Here is an 18,262-nt window from a genome sequence, read left to right on the forward strand (position 1 = left end):
ATCTTTCGGCCTTAGATCAAGATCCTCCCTCAAATACGGTAAAATCAATCGATATATGAAGGAAGAGGATGCATTCTTGTTATTCATCTCTAATCGAGGATTGCTACAAGTGTGGAGTCCGTTGTATGCCGTGATTTTGAATTGCCCGCCTACTCTTACACCGGAGCTTGAATCAAGCTTCCACGGACATTTCGCATTGCCGTCGTGGTGTCCACCAATATCTTCATCATCGCCATCTTTGCGATAGAAACAAACCGCATTATAGCTTGTAGTATTATTTTTTGTTGGCCTAAACTTGACATTTTTTGCAATGGCGTACGAGCGAAGCGCATGGATCAATTTCTCCTTGCTCTCATATAGATCTCCCTTCACGAATGAGAAGTCCTCGCCCTGTGTATCATGACCGCTATTAGTGCCAATAGGAACACTTTCCATCACGGAGTTATCGATCCATTCTTCTCCTTGAAGTTCATCGGGCGGCGGATCCTCTAAGACAACATACTCATTATTAGCATAACACCCGTCAATGTGGTGGTTGTCCCCTTCATCACGATCTATCAAGGTCATGCTATTAATTTGTAAGCCCTCCTCTTCATCATCATTCTCAGATTCAACACTTGCATTATCTTCTTGAACTCCCGTGTTAGTATCGACCGCATTCGAAGTGCCCACAAGCGAAGGACCGCTCATATATTGTGATTGAGTCCAACCTTCATCTTGTTGAGGATATAAAAAGCCAACGGAATCAACATCAGGGTCCTCCAACATGCGGAAATACATTCCATCATAATTCAACGATTTGCCCAAATTCCTTTGATGTTTTTCAATGAACAATTCAATCGAACGCTTCTCGTCATGTAAGACTCCAATGAGACTCATATCATAATCACTTGATATTTGAATGCCGCTTGTCCTGTTCTCCACAATAGGATAATTGCAAATAACATTAAGGTGATACTCACGTGAGTTGGTTAATGTAAGTTTGTGCAATTCATTAACCAACTCATCGAAAGTACACGATTTTGTTATAAACAATGGTCTCGTCGTACCTCCTTCATAAACGAGCATATTATTTTCAAGGTATTTAATCTTCCCATCATACGAACACAAAATTACGATTCGATCGTTCATCATTACCTCTGAAGAGTAAAACATTCAAGATCAATATTACACGAAAAGACTTTAAAAATTTATTGTTACTTAAAATTAAATCCTATATCAATTTTAGGGAACCATAATTTTTTACAAATTCATATACCGATGTCATACATATGTAGTAACACTATTTTTTACATTATTGATAATTTACCCTCTAAATCGACAAAATAATTTAAGTTTTCTTCACATAATTCATAAAATTCACAATTAAATTCTCAAATCTAATTGCTGTCATATAACACTAATTTTTAGATTTTTTATAATTTCATAACTTATTCACAATGAAATTCTAAAATCGACAAAAGTATTGATAACACTATTTTTTTAAAATAAATTAGATGTCATACATATGTAGTAACACTATTTTTTACATTATTGATAATTTACCCTCTAAATCGACAAAATTATTTAAGTTTTCTTCACATAATTCATAAAAATTTCACAATTAAATTCTAAAATATAATTTTTTTCATGTAATCACCATTAAATAGCGAGAAAATACAAGAAATTAAGAGAAAATCTAATTTTGGGAGGAATTTACCCTCAAACTGTCGAAATCCAGCGAAGTAGGCGGTTCCGACGGTCGGAATCAAGGGCCGGCGGTCGGAAAGGGGTTCTGGCGGTCAGAATCAAGGGTCGGTGGTCAGATTTGGGGGGCTGGGGTCGAAAATGACGTGGACGGTGGCGGTTGGGACGGGAGAGAAGTTAGGGTTTGGGGGCGGTTGCGGGGAGAGAGAACTGAGGTGGGGAGGGGTCTGGCGCTTCTACTCGCTGGGGATTTTACCCTACAACTCCACGGGAGTTGAACTCCCGTGGAGTTTATTGAGGGAAATAAATTTCACGGGAGTTCAACTCCCGTGAAGTTTAAAAGAGTACTAAACTTCACGGGATTTGAACTCCCGTGAAGTTTCGTAAAGTTTTTTAGAAAAACCGACCTGGTTTCAGCGACAGTGCTGAAACCAGGTCGGTTTTTCTAAATAAATTGGAAACAGATCGTTTTTTGCAATTAAAACATCAAATGGGTTGGTTTTGAAAATTTGTCCGATTTCTGTATTTGCTTCGATTGAAAGTTAAAAGTAGATGAAATTTGCTATAATCTACACTGAATTACCTCCTGAAAATTTTGGAGAGTAAAAAAAAACAAGGAAAAGTAACCCCAGATTCTGATAATTAGTTTCACATCAGAGCCTTGTTTTGATCTGATATCCGTTTCTAATATGTCCAACAATTATAAAATCAAAAGCACAACAGACTACTGTTACACCTAGGATTAAGAGTTATCTTAAATAGTAAATTGTATTTATCACGAATTCCGCTTATGAATAAATTCACAGCCGCTGACCTGCTAAGCACGTCTATTATGCCTTTGAGAATAATCCAAACCGGTCATTGCCGGTTGCAAGGCTGAAAATATTAAAACAAAAATCAAAATTTGTATTTAACTTTTAAGTTCTCTTCAGATGACCTTCAACAATAAATTATACTTTTATACCCGCTTGGGCCTCTTGAAAGTAGAAGGAAGAAGAGAACAGAGGTGTCTAGATACTTCAAGGTACGAATCATTTTAATTAAAACCTTATTTCATCGGTTTTGCTTTTTTATGTTGATTGATAATCAAGTTTCTTTATTTGTTAAATTATGATATTTATACATAATTGTTGATTCTGGTTTTCACTTCAAAACAACTTTTGATGTTTTTCCCTTCATGGGTTTATTGAAAATTACTACGTTTATGTTTTAATTCCATGATATTTTTTTTCAGTGCATGTATTCCTCAAAGCTGTTACTTAGGGCTCTGCATGTAATATATTTTGATGGGTTATGGAGGGTTTAGAATTTAAAATAATATCTCACTGTAGAAATTTGCCCATGTTTTTGTTTTATCAAAGATTTGCTCTTGTCATTTAGTTTAATGGAAAATTTTAAGAAATTATCTTCAATGTTTTATTTTTTAACACCCGTGATTTTAATTGCGAATTCTACTTTTAAGTTTGAGATAAGAATTTTTTCTGTAAATCATGTAGAAGTAATTTTCTCATAAGTGACGACATTAAATTAGATTAATAGCACTTAGAGCTTTTATTGGGTTTTGTTCTCTCCTTTTCCTTCTTAATTTAATAATTTTTTGTTTGTAGTTTTAGTGGGCCTGAAAGATTTCTAACAAATCAACTACAAATTGGTATTCATAAATTCTATTTGTCAAACCATTGACTACGTACAGAGATATATACTGGCATCAGTGTATATGTGCTTGGACAAAATAGTCAATTTTCAATTAATCACTAACTTTCTTTCTACTAATTACATTATATAATTTAAAAAGCTTAGACAGCTTTGTATAACTCTTGGTTGCACTGGAATTGAATTATCAAATTTCTACATCCAATAATGATGACCATTCAATTTATTCTGACTACTTCTTCACTTCTCCTTCTTTTTCTCCACACAAACGCGTCTAACGAATTTTCACGGTGAATCTCTTCTTCTTTCTCTTATTTTCACATAATTCACATAATTTTCACTGTCATTTATTTTTTTTCTTGTGCAGCAATTTTTTTTTCTTCTTTTCTCATCTTATTCATTTTTGCCGTTTTCTGAAATAGTTTCTTCTTTTCTTCTTGATAATTTTGCTAATTATCGCTCTGAACATAGTCATTATTTTGTAAATAACAAATGGGATCTACTGTCGTTAGTTATACCATTATGATACCTTTAGTTGATGAGAAAGAAAGAAAATTTGAAATTCATCAATTTCTTTGTTTTTCTTATGCCAAATATTTATTCTTTTTATTACTTAGACATACTGTGTTTTCAGTTTATTTAACTTTCATTGTAAAGCCAACGGCTGTACATCTACTTGTAGAAGTAATGGACACATTAACTATATTAAAAGTTTTAATTTTCATATAGATAAAGAGACTTTTCAGTAAGTCTACATAGATAAAAACATTGATGCATCAAAATCATATGCTTATGTGCAGTAGATAATGATCTTTTAACAAACTAGGACTGACTTCCGTTTCTATTATAGTTCAAAAACAAGAAAGAATAACAAAAAATTGCCCAAATTTATTCAACCATTAATTGCAGTAGGAAATGTGTTATACAATTCATACAAACATTTATCAGATTTTTGTTTTACTCTATTTCTATTTGATTTTCTTTCCCCACTCAGCTATGAATTGGAGTAGCTCTTTGTCATACTTTACGCTATTATAATTTGTAGTCGTTAGTTTTTTTTTAAAATCTGCTAAAGCACTTGTTCATGTCATCAAATTCAGAATCAATTTCGTTAGCAACTTTAAAATAATCCTTTAAAAGGTGAAATTCCTCGTTATTATTTTTGCCAATTGTAACTTCAAAGTTTATCCTGATAAGTCTTTTGCTTATCGTTTTGCTGCTTGTGCACTAAAACATATTAGGATTGTATCTCTGATTCTTTGTAATTTCATGTAGTCTACAATATTAAAATTTTATCATGATTGGAAGTTAAGTCTTATCATGAGAAAGAAGTTCGTATTCCATTTAAACTAGGGTGTAGAAAATGACTGACGAATTGTTCAAAGTGTTGAAAAACGTGTAAAATCAGCAGCTACAGGAAAGTCTTGGGTCCGTTGACTAATCGAACATGATCAGTCGACCGACAACGTGCACGTTATAGGGTCCGAAATTGGTGTTCTGATCGGTCGACTGATAGACCATTATCAGTCGACCGATGCACATTGATCAGTCGACTGACAAGGGACCATCAGTCGACTGATATCGGGTAATTAGGCCGCTAACTTGTTACCTAATCTGTTTGGGTTTGTGTATATATATTTGAAGGCACGTTTTTAGGGTTAAGGAGAGAGGGATATTATTGTGAGGGAGTGAGAGATCTTTGGTTAGGGTTTTTTTGTGTATTTATGAGAGTTGTAACTCATTGTTTCTCCTCTATATAATGAAATCTTTCCATGCTCTCCCCGTGGACGTAGGCAATTTGCCGAACCATGTAATCTTTGTATTTGTGTGTGATTTTGGTCGTTCTCTTTGTGAATTGTGCTCGTTAGTTGTTCTCTCATTGCTCGACGACTTGTTTGGTTTGTGCGCACGCTTCTGCCATCACGCAACAATTGGTATCAGAGCTCTAGGATTTCAGACCTAGGGTTTATTTTAGGTTGAGGAAATTCGGTGTTGGAAGCTTGGATCATGGAGTTTTAGGCTTCGGTGGAGATAACGTTGCGGAGTTGCCGTTGAGATCTCTCCTTCCTCGTGTGGTTGGAAGTTCGTTTGGAATCCAATCTAGGGTTCAAGTCAGGTAATTTCACAAATCTATCAAGTTCGAATCTTTCCTCTACAATTCGGAGTTTGCAAGCAATGGTAGGAGATAGTGGTGAAAGTAGCAAGCTACGATGAGTACAGTTCAGGTTGTACTTCAGAATACAAAGATTAGTGTTGTGAAGTATGACGGCAAGATCAACTTTGGGTTGTGGATGAGTGATGTGCAAGATGCATTGAATACTCAAAATTTGAAAGAGACTATTATGACTCATGAGAGGCCACCGAAGTATGATGAGGCAATATAGAACATGATGAATTGGAATGTTTGTGGGGTGATTAGATCTTATTTGGAACAAGAGTTGAAGTACGATGTTATCGGTATGACGTCTGTGATGAAGATGTGGGAGATTCTCAACAAAAAGTATCTTACGAAGAGTGTTGAGAATCGGTTGTACTTGCTATGAAAATTATTCAGATTCCATATATCAAGGGGTACCTCACTTGCAGATCATGTGAACAAGTATACAAAGTTATTGTCAGACTTGGCAAATGTGGATGAGAAGATATCAGATGAGTACAAGATGATTATTTTGTTAGACTCATTACCAGATGAGGAGTATGATACCTTCGTGCTCACATTGTTGAATAATAGATCTTCCATCACCTATAGTGAAGTGACTAATTTATTAACGAATTTTTATTTGAGGAGGAAGGATAAAGAGTCTTCCAGAGCTAGCACTTCAGGAGAGGTCTTGTCGACGAGATGAATGAGTATCTATTCGAGAAGTGGTAATCAAGGCAGGTCAAAGTCTAGAGGCCACTATCAGATTTCAAAGAACTAGTGTGTCTTTTGTAAAAAACAAGGACATTGGAAGAGAGATTGCCCGAAGCTCAAAGAGAAGGAGAATAACAAGAAGAAGGGGTCGAAGGCCAGCGAGGTGAATGTTGCTAAAGATGGTGATGATTCAAATGATTCATACTTTTTTTTATTGATTACTCTAGAGGTTAACCATGCTGATGCATCAGATTGGATGATGGGTTCTAGTGCTACTTATCATGTGACTCCTCAGAGAGATTGATTTGTATCTTTCGAGAAGCTCAATGGGGGTGTGGTCATGGGAAACGATCAGTCCTATGGCATTCGTGGGATATGTACCTTCAGGATTCAGATGCATAATGGAGTTGTTCGAGAGTTGAATGAAGTGAGATTTGTTTCTCAGCTGAAGAAGAATCTTATTTATGTTGAAGCTTTAGAGGCAAAGGGGTTCAAGGTGACTTTTGATAACGCTGAAAAAAAGTTATTAAGGGATCTTTGGTATTGATGAAGGCGGTCTACAGTAAAAATCTTTATTATCTGAAGAAAAGCACAGAGATTGGCCAGGTAGCTTCAGCAATTTCAGAGGCGGATGTGAGCAGACTTTGGTACTATAGATTGGGACACACAGGAAAAATATCATTGTAGGTATTGTGCAAGCAGGGGTTATTGAAGGGAGCCAAGAGTGAGAAGATTGAATTCTGTGAGCACTGTATTCTTAGAAAGAAGACTAAAGTGAAGTTCGGGATAGCCGTTCATAGGATGAGAGTCATATTGGACTACGTGCACACGGATGTTTGGGATCCCACCAAGACGACATCACTTGGTGGTCGATATTAGTTCGTCATATTTGTGGATGATTATTCTGGGCATTGTTGGGTGTACACCATGGCAAAGAAAAGTGAAGTCCTAGAGATATTTATGGAGTAAAAGAGAAGATTGAAACTACAGACAGGGAGAAAGATCAAGACGTTGAGAGCCGATAATAGTGGAGAGTATACTTCAGATCCCTTTCAGCATCTATGTCGAGATGAGGGCATAGAGAGACACTTAACAGTTAGTCATACGCTGTAGTAGAATGGTGTGACACAGAGGTTGAATCGGTCTTTAATAGAAAAGATCCAATATTTGTTATCGCACAGTGATTTGGAGAAGATATTTTTGGCTGAGGTACTTTCATATGCGAGTCACCTCATTAATAGGCTACCTATAGAGGGGAAAACTCCTATGAAGATGTGGTCGGGAGAACCAGCACACGACTATAATCAGCTTAAGGTTTTAGGTGTCCTGCATTTTATCATGTGAAGACTGATAAATTAGAATCTCAAGCTAGGAAGGTCATATTTGTGGGATTCAAGTGTGGTGTTAAAGAATACAAGCTTTGAGATCCAGTTGATAAGAAGTTTGTGCTAAGTAGAGACGTCAATTTTGATGAGAGTTCTCTCTTGAAGCCTTCCAGCTCTCACTAGGTGGAGAGCACCTCGACAGAGAAGAAGTTGCAAATGGTGGAGATTGATGCAGCTCCACAATGTCCAGATGGAACTGTATCCATTAGAGTACCGACTGAGGTGACTCTAGGTGAGCACAATGATATTTGGGGGATACAGGTTCAGCAGAGCAGGATCAAGAACCGATGGCTAAGGTTCAGAATTCTATTGCAGTACGGAGACCCAGGAGAGACATATGGTTGCAAGCGAGGTATACAGATATAGTGGTTGCATATGCACTTATGGTGGACAACGTCAATGAGTTGGTTCCTACTACATTCAGAAAGGCTGAGCATAGTTCAGAGGTTGATTTGTGGCAGGAAGCTATGCAGGAGGAGATGGAGTCCTTTCAGAAGAGCGATACATGGGAGCTTGTCGAGCTTCCAAAGAGATGGAAGGCAATTGATTGTAAATGGGTGTATACCAAGAAGGAGGGCATTCAGCGCACTCCAGTGAGGTTCAAAGCTAGGTTGGTAGCGAAAGGTTATGTACAGGAAGAAAACATTGACTATAACGAGGTTTTCTCTTCAATGGTGAAGCACTCTTCAATTCGGATCTTGCTAGCTTTGGTAGCACAGTATGGTTTGTAATTAGATCATTTGGATGTGAAAATAGTTTTTCTTCATGGTGATCTTGATGAAAAATTTTATATGACTCAGCCATTAGGGTTTTGAGCTGCAAGAAAGGAATAATTGGTGTGTATTTTAAAAAAATCGCTATACGAGTTGAAGCAATCTTCGAGACTATGGTATAAGCGGTTCGATGGGTTTATGCTCGGCCATCCGTATATTAGGAGCTTGTTTGATCCTTACGTGTACTATCGCAAGTTGCATAGAGGTGTGTACATTTATTTATTACTTTATGTTGATGATATGTTGGTTGTTTCTATTTCCAGATCCGCCATAGATGAGTTGAAGATACAACTTTCGAGCGAGTTTGAGATAAATGATTTAGGTGAAGCAAAGCTCATGTTGGGGATGGAGATCGGCAGAGACAGAGATAAGAGCAGAATATGTTTGACACAGATGACTTATTTGAAGAAGGTGCTATAATAGTTCAATGTGAGTATGGAGACAAAGACAGTCAGTGTACCTTTGGGAGCCCATTTGAAACTTTTAGCTGACCTTTCACCAAAGACAGTTGAAGATATAGAGTTGATGTCGAAGACTCCATATTTGAGCGTAGTGGAAAGTTTAATGTATGCCATGGTATGTACGAGGCCGGATTTATCACTGGAAGTTAGCATGGTTTCATGATACATGCACAATCCAGGTCCGGGTCATTGGGATGCTGTGAGGAAGATTTTGAGGTACTCTCAATGTTGGTTTGGTGTTTGAGTGGGACACTAGTAGTGGGTAGCCGTGTATTGGTTATGTTGATTCAGACTATGCTGGAGATTTGGATAAACGCCGGTCGACGACGGGATATGTGTTCACTTTAACCTGTGCGTCGGTGTGTTGCAGATGCACATTGCAGTCTACGGTGGCTTTGTCGACAACGGAGGCAGAATATATGGCGATTACAGAGGCTGTTAAGAAGGCAAATTGGTTTTGAGGATTTTTGGAAGATCTTGGTGTTTCGCAGCGATCCGTCATCATTCATTGTGATAGCATGAGTGCTATCTATTAGGCGAAGAATTAGGTTTTCCATGCGAGGACGAAGCATATTGATGTTCGTTATCATTTTGTTCAGGATGTTCTTGAAGATGGGAATGTGAAGCTTGTGAAGATCCACACAAAAGATAATCCAACAGATATGCTCACGAAGGTGGTCCCGAGTAACAAGTTCGATTATTGTAGAAGCTTGTTACGGATTTGTGCTTGTTGAGACCTTTCGAGGCAATTTAGATGAACTACAGGCGGCTTGATCCCATGGGAGAGGGGGTACGTAGGCAACCACATTGGTGCAGACGGATTTGGAGAAACGACGCATTAGTGCTCATGTTGGTGTCGGTTTAGTTTGGGAACACTACGCCGAGGTGGAGAATTGTAGAAAACAGCGACGAATTGTTCAAAGTGTTTAAAAACGTGCAAAATCAGTAGCTATAGGAAAGTCTCGGGTCGGTCGACTGACCGAACATGATCATTTGACCGACAACATGCACGTTACAGGGTCCAAAATTGATGTTCTGATCGGTCGACTGATGAACCCTTATCAATCGACCGATGCACATTGATCAGTCGACTGATATCGGGTAATTAGGCCACTAACTTATTTTCTAATCTGTTTGGGTTTGTGTATATATATTTGAAGGTACGTTTTTAGGGTTAAGGAGGAGGTTTTATCAGAGAATTTGGATTTGTTTGAGCACTTTGATAAGGAGAATATTGTGAGGGAGTGAGAGATCTTTGGTTAGGGTTATTTTGAGTATTTGTGAGAGTTGTAACCCGTTGTTTTCTCCTCTATATAGTAAAATCTCTCCATCCTCTCCGAGTGAATGTAGGTAATTTGCCAAACCACGTAAATCACTGTGTTTGTGTGTGATTTTGGTCGTTCTCTTTGTGAATTGTGCTCGTTAGTTCTCCTCTCATTGCTCGACGACTCGTTTGCCTTGTGCGCACGCTTCCACCATCGCGCACATAGAGAAGGTAGGCTAGAGACATGGTTGTTTGGTTTCAGGCCTTCTACTGTTATCGACCAAGGTCAGGTGATAGATTAAGATTTGTGGACGGAGACCTGAAACTGGTTGGTTCTACTGGAAATATCTGTGATCTCCTCCACTGTCTTCTAAGGCAAAATCTCCAACAACCAGAGATGCCTTGTCTATTGGAATAAGTTTCTAAATTTGTAGTCTTCATATCTGTTCTTTTCATCAATTACAGTCCTCAGTTTCTTATTTCAATAATTTTTTGTATTTACTGTTGTTTTCTATTGATTAGAAAAGTCCTCTCAGTCCTCTAATGCTCTTTTTCCCCCCTTATTGCAGTTTCTTCAAAAACAATATTTTCTGGTGCTGACATTCTCTGAAGAAACGACGAGCTTTAGTACATGGGTGACAAAAGTATACAAGCTTGTAGTCTTTTATGTCGAAAGCCCCTCCCATTTCTCTTCTTCATTGCAACAATCGGAGCATTTTTCACATGGTTCAACTTACTAAATGCAGCATCTCATCCTAATTTTGTCGACCATAGTTTTTCAATAGATGAAAAACTTGTGTTTGTATCTGAGGATCAATATTTTCCCGAAAGTAAAGACAAAGATTTCTTAGCACCTTCTCACTTATCGAACAATAATGACATAGGAATACAAGAAACAAAGAGTTGTGATCCAAGAAGAGCTCTATTGAAGGTGTTTATGTACGATTTGCCGCCTGAATTCCATTTCAGTCTTCTTGATTGGGAGTCTCAGGGTAATAAAATATGGCCAGATATCAGAAATCAAACTCTAATTTATCCCGGGGGTCTTAATATCCAACACAGCGTCGAATATTGGCTCACACTCGACCTCTTGTCTTCAAGATTTCATGATCGAAATAGCCTATGCAATGCTGTAAGAGTTACTAACTCAACTGAGGCAGATGTTATTTTTGTACCCTTTTTTTCTTCGTTAAGCTACAATCGCCCCTTGAAGGCAAAAAATACAAATAGGGACAAGGTATTGCAAGAGAAATTAGTGAAGTTTCTGAAAGGGAGAAGGGAATGGATGAAATCAGGAGGACATGATCATGTTATAGTTGCTCATCACCCCAATAGTATGTCGTATGTAAGGGCAAAGGTGTCATCTGCAACGTTTATTCTTGCTGATTTTGGACGGTATTTGCAAGCTATAGCGAACATTGATAAAGATGTGATTGCTCCTTATAAACATTTGGTGGCGACTTTTGATAATGACTCTTCAGGTTTTGATGCTCGTCCAACGTTGATGTATTTTCAGGGAGCTATATTCAGGAAAGCTGTAAGTTCTTATTCTTTTGTTGACCTTCTGTCTGATATTTATCCTTTTGGAAGTTTATGCAGTTTTTGCCAATTTGATTATTGATTCATTGTTTTAGATGAATGCACAATAGTATTACTGATTTATTCTCCTCTTATATGCAAATTGGCATTAAAAGAAGAAAGAACTCTATGGGCTATAATTATGGAATTCAAATAACATATGGGAAGATTTACTGTTAGGCTTTTCTATATTTCCTTCTGCCAAAATTTAGTGGACAAGTTAAACTGTTTAACCTGGTAGAACAATGCCATGGACTAAACTACAGTAAGCAATGATGACAAACTAAATTTAGGGGAAGATAAGTATGACAAAAATCTGTCAACGTACATAGTCATGCAGTCCTGTTCATAATTTCAATTAATGAAGAGACTTAAACGCTTAAATGATTCAGTATTCCTCTGTCTACGTAGAGTTTTTCCTAGTTCTGTTACATATCATTATAGTTATCTATGACACAAATTTTACTATTGTTTTACTAATAGAGTTTTTGGTACATCTGTTTTAGTATTAAATGCAATGTTTTGGTTATAAGATATGAAGATTTCAATTATAGTTCTATTTTATGCTTTGGTAAATTTACAGCCTTCTAGTAAACAGGTATATTCATTTCTTTGCAATTTTGTCATTCATGTCACATTAAAGAAGAAATGGAAGAAATCATTATAAGACCAATTCTGGTTAATCTTTCACCTGTGAGATTTGCAAATGATCTCTATATTCCATCACATTCAAAGTTCAGTCATTGTTTTTTTTTTGGTCAATGAAAAAAAAAACAATGACTGAACTTTGAATGTGATGGAATATAGAGATCATTTGTTATAGCTTAGGGTTGAAGATTTTTAACCTTCTTTTGGACTAGCATCACTACCCGACAAAATACATATTTTCATCACTTGAACATTGATAAATTAATGGTTATAATCATATGCTTGATGCATTATTAATTTGACAGGCAGATCCCTCGTCAATGGCTTGGAAACCTAAAAAGTACATTACCTTAATCATGTAAAACAATGTTATGCATGTATATTACAACATGTCAATGCTCATAAAACCTGTCGATTAACTTATATAATATTTATCTAATGAGCGATGAAAGTTAGCACATCTTCAGCTTCAAGCTTGAGGTTGAATTTCTTGCTCTAATATCATTTTATGATATGATTATAATTAATTACAGATCCCGGCATCTGCTATGCAAGAATTTACAATGTATAATAGAGATCTCAAATTCATTGGTGTCAATTGTTGCACCTAATCTGTTTAATGCTCTTTTACCCGAGAATTGTATAATTAAAAATTTGATTGTTTCTCAACTCAGGCTTGGCGATTTAACTTCCTATTGGATAAACATCATACTACTCACTAAAAGATGAATATTTTCCTCACTTGAAAAATGACAAATTGTGTTAGTAACATATCAAATGCTTTATGCATATCATCAAATTGATAGACAGAAGTCACTACTCAAAATCCTAAAAAAATAACCAAATTTTCATCATCTTCTAAATAACTTGTGATCTTAGTTTAAAAACATATCTAGAACCTTGTAACATACATAAACTCTTGTTTTTGACTCTTAATATCACTATCACTGCACCAAAACTTCATAGTTGTTCTAACATGCTCCTACAAATTGACTACCCCTTTTCATGTGAAACCTGGACTCATGTAGAGGTAACACTTCTTAAAAAAATTGCTTCAAATTCATTGATGGTGGGATTTGAACTTGAATTGCTTTGATACCATCTTAAAGTCCATATAATTACTCCGAAGTTATAGTGAGGCTTATTATTTTATTTCTAACATGGACATATATCATATAGCTTGGTAAACCTTTTGTTGGTAACATATCACATTCTCAACTCATCATTGAGTTCAGAAATTGGCAAGGTATATGAACTCATGCTATACATTTGTATGTAAAATCTACCATATTTTCCTAATCTTTGATTGATGTTATACATACACAGACAACTTATATATCAACATACATAAAATCCTAACATATCTGTCACAGGGAGGAATCATCCGTCGGAAGCTATATAACCTACTCCGAAACAAACCAAATGTCCACTTCTCCTTTGGTTCAATCAAGCACAGAGGCATCGCCGAAGCCACTAAAGGAATGCGGTCCTCCAAATTCTGCCTCCACATCGCGGGTGATACTCCTTCTTCTAACCGCCTCTTTGACGCCATCACAAGCCACTGTGTCCCTGTCATTGTCAGTGACCACATCGAGCTCCCCTACGAAGACATCCTCGACTACTCACAATTTTGCATCTTCGTTCGGTCTTCTGATGCAATAAAAAAGGATTATTTGTTTGAAAGGATAAAAGGAGTGAGTAAAGAGGAGTGGAGTAGTATGTGGGAGAGGTTGAAGGAGGTTGAGGGGTATTTTGAGTATAGGTTTTCTTCTGTTAAGGATGATGCTGTTCAGATGATATGGCAGGCTGTGGCTAGGAAAGTTCCGGGGATGAAGAGGAGAGAGCATAGATTTAGGCGGTTCAATAAGATTTAAATTGAAGTTGGTTTATAATATAAATTCTTTTGTGTATAATTCTTTGTGTAAGTATGTGATCTTTAAAATGAGAGAAGTTCTTATTGGAGATTCATTTATGAATATGCTTCTAGATTGGAAGAGCTAGCAAAGAGGGATGGGGTTAAATAGAAAGTTGTGAGTTTAAGTTTATTGGCTCAATTTCTCTCCTATAAGGGTTTTTGTTGATGTTAAGGGGGTGTTTGGTTCAATTTCTACAAATTATAGGAAATGTTTTTCCACCCAAAATATGATTTTCTTGTATTTTTTAAAAATTATAGGAAAAGTTTTGAGAAGTCAAAAAGTACCAATTTTCTTGTTTTTTACTTTGCTTGTTTGGTTTAAAATAAGAAAATGACCCATAACTTTATAGAAATAGCAAGATTTCCTATAATTTGTAGAAATTGAACCAAACACCCCCCTAAAGTTATTAAAAAATATCAATTTTATAGAAAAGTATTAATGTGATGTCAGATTTCTGGGTGATTTTCACCCATTTTGAGAGGAAATTGATTTTTGTAAATTTTGGTATTTTTTTGTACTTTACAGAAAATATTTATGTAAATTTTTTTGAACCAAACAGTTTACAGAATCCTACAGAAAATTTTTAATTTCAGAATTGCCATTGTTAGACATTTTAAGAAAACTTTTCTATAAAATTGTGCAACCACACCCCCTAAGAAGAAAAGAAATTTCTCTTTATTGATGATTTGCTGAAGCACGAGTATATTTATTTATAAATGATAGAAGACTTAATATAGAAAGTCTAGTAGGTAGAATAAGGAAAAACATGCACTATCAAATAATTAGGAATAATGTAGATTATGCCTTACTATATGTAATATACCCCTCTAGTGCCTTACTATATTTGATATCTCTCCTTTGCATATAGAGAAAAATTGGTGAACATTCAAAAGCATAAACAATTGAAAAATGTCAAAAAAAAACATGAGTTCCCTAAAAAGAATGACTTTTCTCAATACCACAAAATAAAAGGACAGTTAAGAACTTGCATCTAGTTTTGGGAGCGGATCTCGAGAGGGAAGGAATCAAGATGAGTACTCTGCGTTGCCAAAGCCTTCAGAGACGGAACCATTAGGATATTTCTCAAAATCTCATCTTTAGGTTGTTAGGAACCATTCCTGGTGAGCTGCTGTGCGATGTCAACATGTCAGCTACTGATATGGACTGATATGCAAGTGAAGGTCTGTTATGCAAGTCCTTAGAAGATTGGAGGGCTATTAGAAAGTATTAATGTCCAGCTCAGCAGCTCTGCAACAATATTAACTGTTTCCCAACTGTTTTACAATTTCTGTTTTTGCTGTTAGTGTGTGCACGTGCACAGACAGTGCTTGTTTCCTGTCGATTGTGCTTTTGAGAAGAGAATTGTATTTCTGTATAAATAGGAGATTGAAGTCAGTGAACAAATCATGAATGAATAAGAATTCTGTTCTTCCTCTCAACTCTAATTTCTGTTCTCCCCTCAAATTCAACTCTTGTCTTCATTCTTCTCAATTTCAGTCTCAATTCCCAGTCCATGTTCATCTTCTTCCTCATACTCTCTTCTTGAGTTTTGTTACAGGTTCAGCTATGGCCAGAAGCAGCACCATGAGGTTCGATCGAGGATTCGATACCTCACAAGATGACAAGAATCACCGACCCCTCAGAGACATATGAAATGTCGTCGGCACTCGTCCTGCCATCGTCGAAGGGAAGCCATTGCATCCAATTTCGCATCCAATTACCAGAAGCTTTCGTGCTCAACTCCTTGCGAATGATCAAGCTGATGATGTCCAGAACAAGAAGCATGTGGTTCTTGATGTTGATTTCAGTGGAGAATCCCAGTCAGTTCATAGTTTTGCTACCAACAAAAAAATTGACGCAAAGGCACAGCCTGTAAAAGTTGCTAAAGCTGTGAAGGCTAGAGCTTCAAGCATAAAGAAGAAAACAAAGAAGATCCGCACATCTGTGACATTTCACCACCCCAAAACGTTGAAGAAAGACAGAAACCCCAAGTACCCTAGAATTAGCGTACCTCCGAGAAATAAGCTTGACCATTATCAAATTCTCAAGTACCCTTTAACTTCTGAGTCTGCTATGAAGAAGATTGAGGACAACAATATCCTTGTCGTCATTGTTGATATCCGAGCAGACAAGAATAAGGCCAAAGCAGCAGTGAAGAAGATGTATGACATCCAGATTAAGAAAATGAATTCTCTCATCAGGCTTGGAAATTTGAAGACTTTCAAGAAGAAAGAGAATGCGGTTGTTGAAAATCTTGGGGCGAAAATTGTAAAGGAGAAGGATAATTTTGAAAAGAGAAGGGAAGAAAAAGATGGGCTTGTGAATTTTAAGAATAAAGAAAATGTGGGTATTGGACATTTTGGTGTGAAAATGGAGAAAGAGAAGAATAATCTTGAGAAGAAGAAGAAACCGCTATGGCCAATCTCAAGTAAGAGAAAGCCAAAGCTCAAGAACCCACCATGGCCAATCTCAAGCAAGAAGAAGATTTCTAAGACGACGAAGTTGTATGCTTTGAACGGATCGCCGAAGGCTCAAGTTTTTTCAGCGGTGCCTCCTGAGGGGATCTCGAGGGCCGAGCTCGAGGAAAAGGTTGGTGGTCTTGTGGCATACGCTGATGCTAGCTCAAATCCTCTTGTTGAATCACCTCAGGTTCCTGCCAGGAAGAAGATTGTGGTGGGAAGAACTGGAACTGAAACTACCTTGTTTGTGTCATCAGGTGCAATGGGGGCAGGTATTGTGTTGTTTGAAGGTTGACCAATCAACTGTTACAATCAGAGAAACTTTTGGGAAGTTTGATGATGTTCTTGAGCCTGGATGCCACTTCTTGCCATGGATTTTTGGCCAACAAGTAGCTGGATATCTATCTTTACGTGTCCAACAATTTGATGTTCGCTGTGAAACAAAGACAAAGGATAATGTTTTCGTACAGCTCGTCTGTTCGATTCAGTTTCGAGTTGTTAAGAAAAATGTTGATGATGCATTCTACAGGTTGCAGAACCCCAAAGAGCAAATCAAAGCCTATATTCTTGATGTGGTTCGTGCCTATGTGCCTTAGATGACTTTAGATGAGATTTTTGTGCAGAAGGGCGATGTGACTAAAGCCGTTCTAGATAAACTTGAGAAGGTGAATGATTCTAAGACCCTTCTCTTTGGTGAGAAACAGGTTTTAGATTTTTGCTGCAGGAACCCTGAGGAGATTCCTTGGGCTGAGACTGGAGCCGAGTACATTATCGAGCCCACTAGTATCTTTACTGACAAGGATAAGGCTGCAACTCACCTTCAGGGTGGTGCCAAGAAAGTTATCCTCTCTTCACTAAGCAAGGATGCCCCAATGTTTGTTGTTGGTGTAAATGAGAAGTCATACAAACCTGACATTGATTTTGTTTCTAATGCTAGCTGCACCACCAACTGCTTGGTTTCCCTTGCTAAGGTTATCAATGACATATTTGGCATCATTGAAGGACTGATGACCACCGTTCATTCAATCACTGCCACTCAGGAAACTGTTGATGGTTCCTCTGCCAAGGACTGGAGGGGTCGAAGAGCTGCCACTTTCAACATCATTCCTAGCAGCACTGGAGCTGTTAATGCTGTCGGCAAGGTGCTCATGAATCTTATTGGGATTTGGTTAAAATGCTTCCTGCTTTTGACCTTGAGACAAGGTCAAAGTTAGGGGGAGGGGATTGTTAGGAACCATTCCTGGTGAGCTGCTGTGCGATGTCAACATGTCAGCTACTGATATGGACTGATACGCAAGTGAAGGTCTGTTATGCAAGTCCTTAGAAGATTGGAGGGCTATTAGAAAGTATTAATGTCTAGCTCAGCAGCTCTGCAACAATATTAACTGTTTCCCAACTATTTTACAATTTCTGTTTTTGCTGTTAGTGTGTGCACGTGCACAAACAGTGCTTGTTTCCTGTCGATTGTGCTTTTGAGAAGAGAATTGTATTTCTGTATAAATAGGAGATTGAAGTCAGTGAACAAATCATGAATGAATAAGAATTCTGTTCTTCCTCTCAACTCTAATTTCTGTTCTCCCCTCAA

General features: G+C 37.2%; 2 protein-coding genes across 2 annotated transcripts; both read left to right on the forward strand.

The window, feature by feature from the left end:
- On the forward strand, nucleotides 2,617-14,258 carry LOC109829539 (probable arabinosyltransferase ARAD1). Its single transcript, XM_020396621.1, has 3 exons — nucleotides 2,617-2,710; nucleotides 10,646-11,613; nucleotides 13,676-14,258. Exons 2-3 carry the CDS (start codon nucleotides 10,708-10,710, stop codon nucleotides 14,174-14,176), a joined length of 1,407 nt encoding a protein of 468 aa, XP_020252210.1. The 5' UTR covers nucleotides 2,617-2,710; nucleotides 10,646-10,707; the 3' UTR covers nucleotides 14,177-14,258.
- On the forward strand, nucleotides 15,355-17,891 carry LOC109831191 (glyceraldehyde-3-phosphate dehydrogenase 2, cytosolic-like). Its single transcript, XM_020398527.1, has 4 exons — nucleotides 15,355-15,399; nucleotides 15,523-15,590; nucleotides 15,777-15,819; nucleotides 17,349-17,891. The coding sequence occupies exons 1-4, from the start codon at nucleotides 15,355-15,357 to the stop codon at nucleotides 17,889-17,891; spliced, it is 699 nt and encodes a 232-aa protein (XP_020254116.1).

This window comes from Asparagus officinalis, chromosome 2, assembly GCF_001876935.1.
Source record: "Asparagus officinalis chromosome 2, Aspof.V1, whole genome shotgun sequence".
NCBI lineage: Eukaryota > Viridiplantae > Streptophyta > Magnoliopsida > Asparagales > Asparagaceae > Asparagus > Asparagus officinalis.